Here is a 315-nt window from a genome sequence, read left to right as displayed (position 1 = left end):
GAGCCCCCAGAGCCCCCTGGCAGCCAGGCCAGCCAGCTGTGCATCCCTGCTTCCCAGAGCCAGTTGTCCTCCGCCTCGCAGCCCCGTCGCAAGCGCCCACGAATGGGCTTCTGAGTGCAAATAAACGTGCTTGGTACAGCCTCGCTCCCGGGGTCTTCAATTGCTTGGTCAGGGCACCCACCCTTGGGGCAGGGGAGGTTGGGCGGGACGCCCGGGGTCGAGACTGTCCCCGAGGAGGGAGTGACCGTCTTCCCCGGTCGGAGGGTCCTCGCCGGGATGCTCCGAAGCGTGGGTCGCCCACAGGGCGGGCGCGGG

General features: G+C 69.2%; 1 protein-coding gene across 1 annotated transcript in view; it reads left to right on the top strand.

The window, feature by feature from the left end:
* Positions 1-114, top strand: part of TAF1C (TATA-box binding protein associated factor, RNA polymerase I subunit C) — an 8873-nt gene extending 8759 nt beyond the window's left edge. Inside the window, exon 14 of the mRNA XM_017727607.1 lies at positions 58-114. Coding sequence (XP_017583096.1) covers positions 58-114 — 57 coding nt within the window. The remainder of the gene's footprint in view (positions 1-57) is intronic.
* The last annotated feature ends 201 nt before the right edge of the window (positions 115-315 follow it).

The sequence above is a fragment of the Corvus brachyrhynchos genome, unplaced genomic scaffold (assembly GCF_000691975.1).
Source record: "Corvus brachyrhynchos isolate BGI_N302 unplaced genomic scaffold, ASM69197v1 scaffold140, whole genome shotgun sequence".
Classification (NCBI taxonomy): Eukaryota; Metazoa; Chordata; class Aves; order Passeriformes; family Corvidae; genus Corvus; species Corvus brachyrhynchos.
Note: the sequence above shows the minus strand (reverse complement) of the source record. Positions and strands in the feature narration are given on the sequence as shown.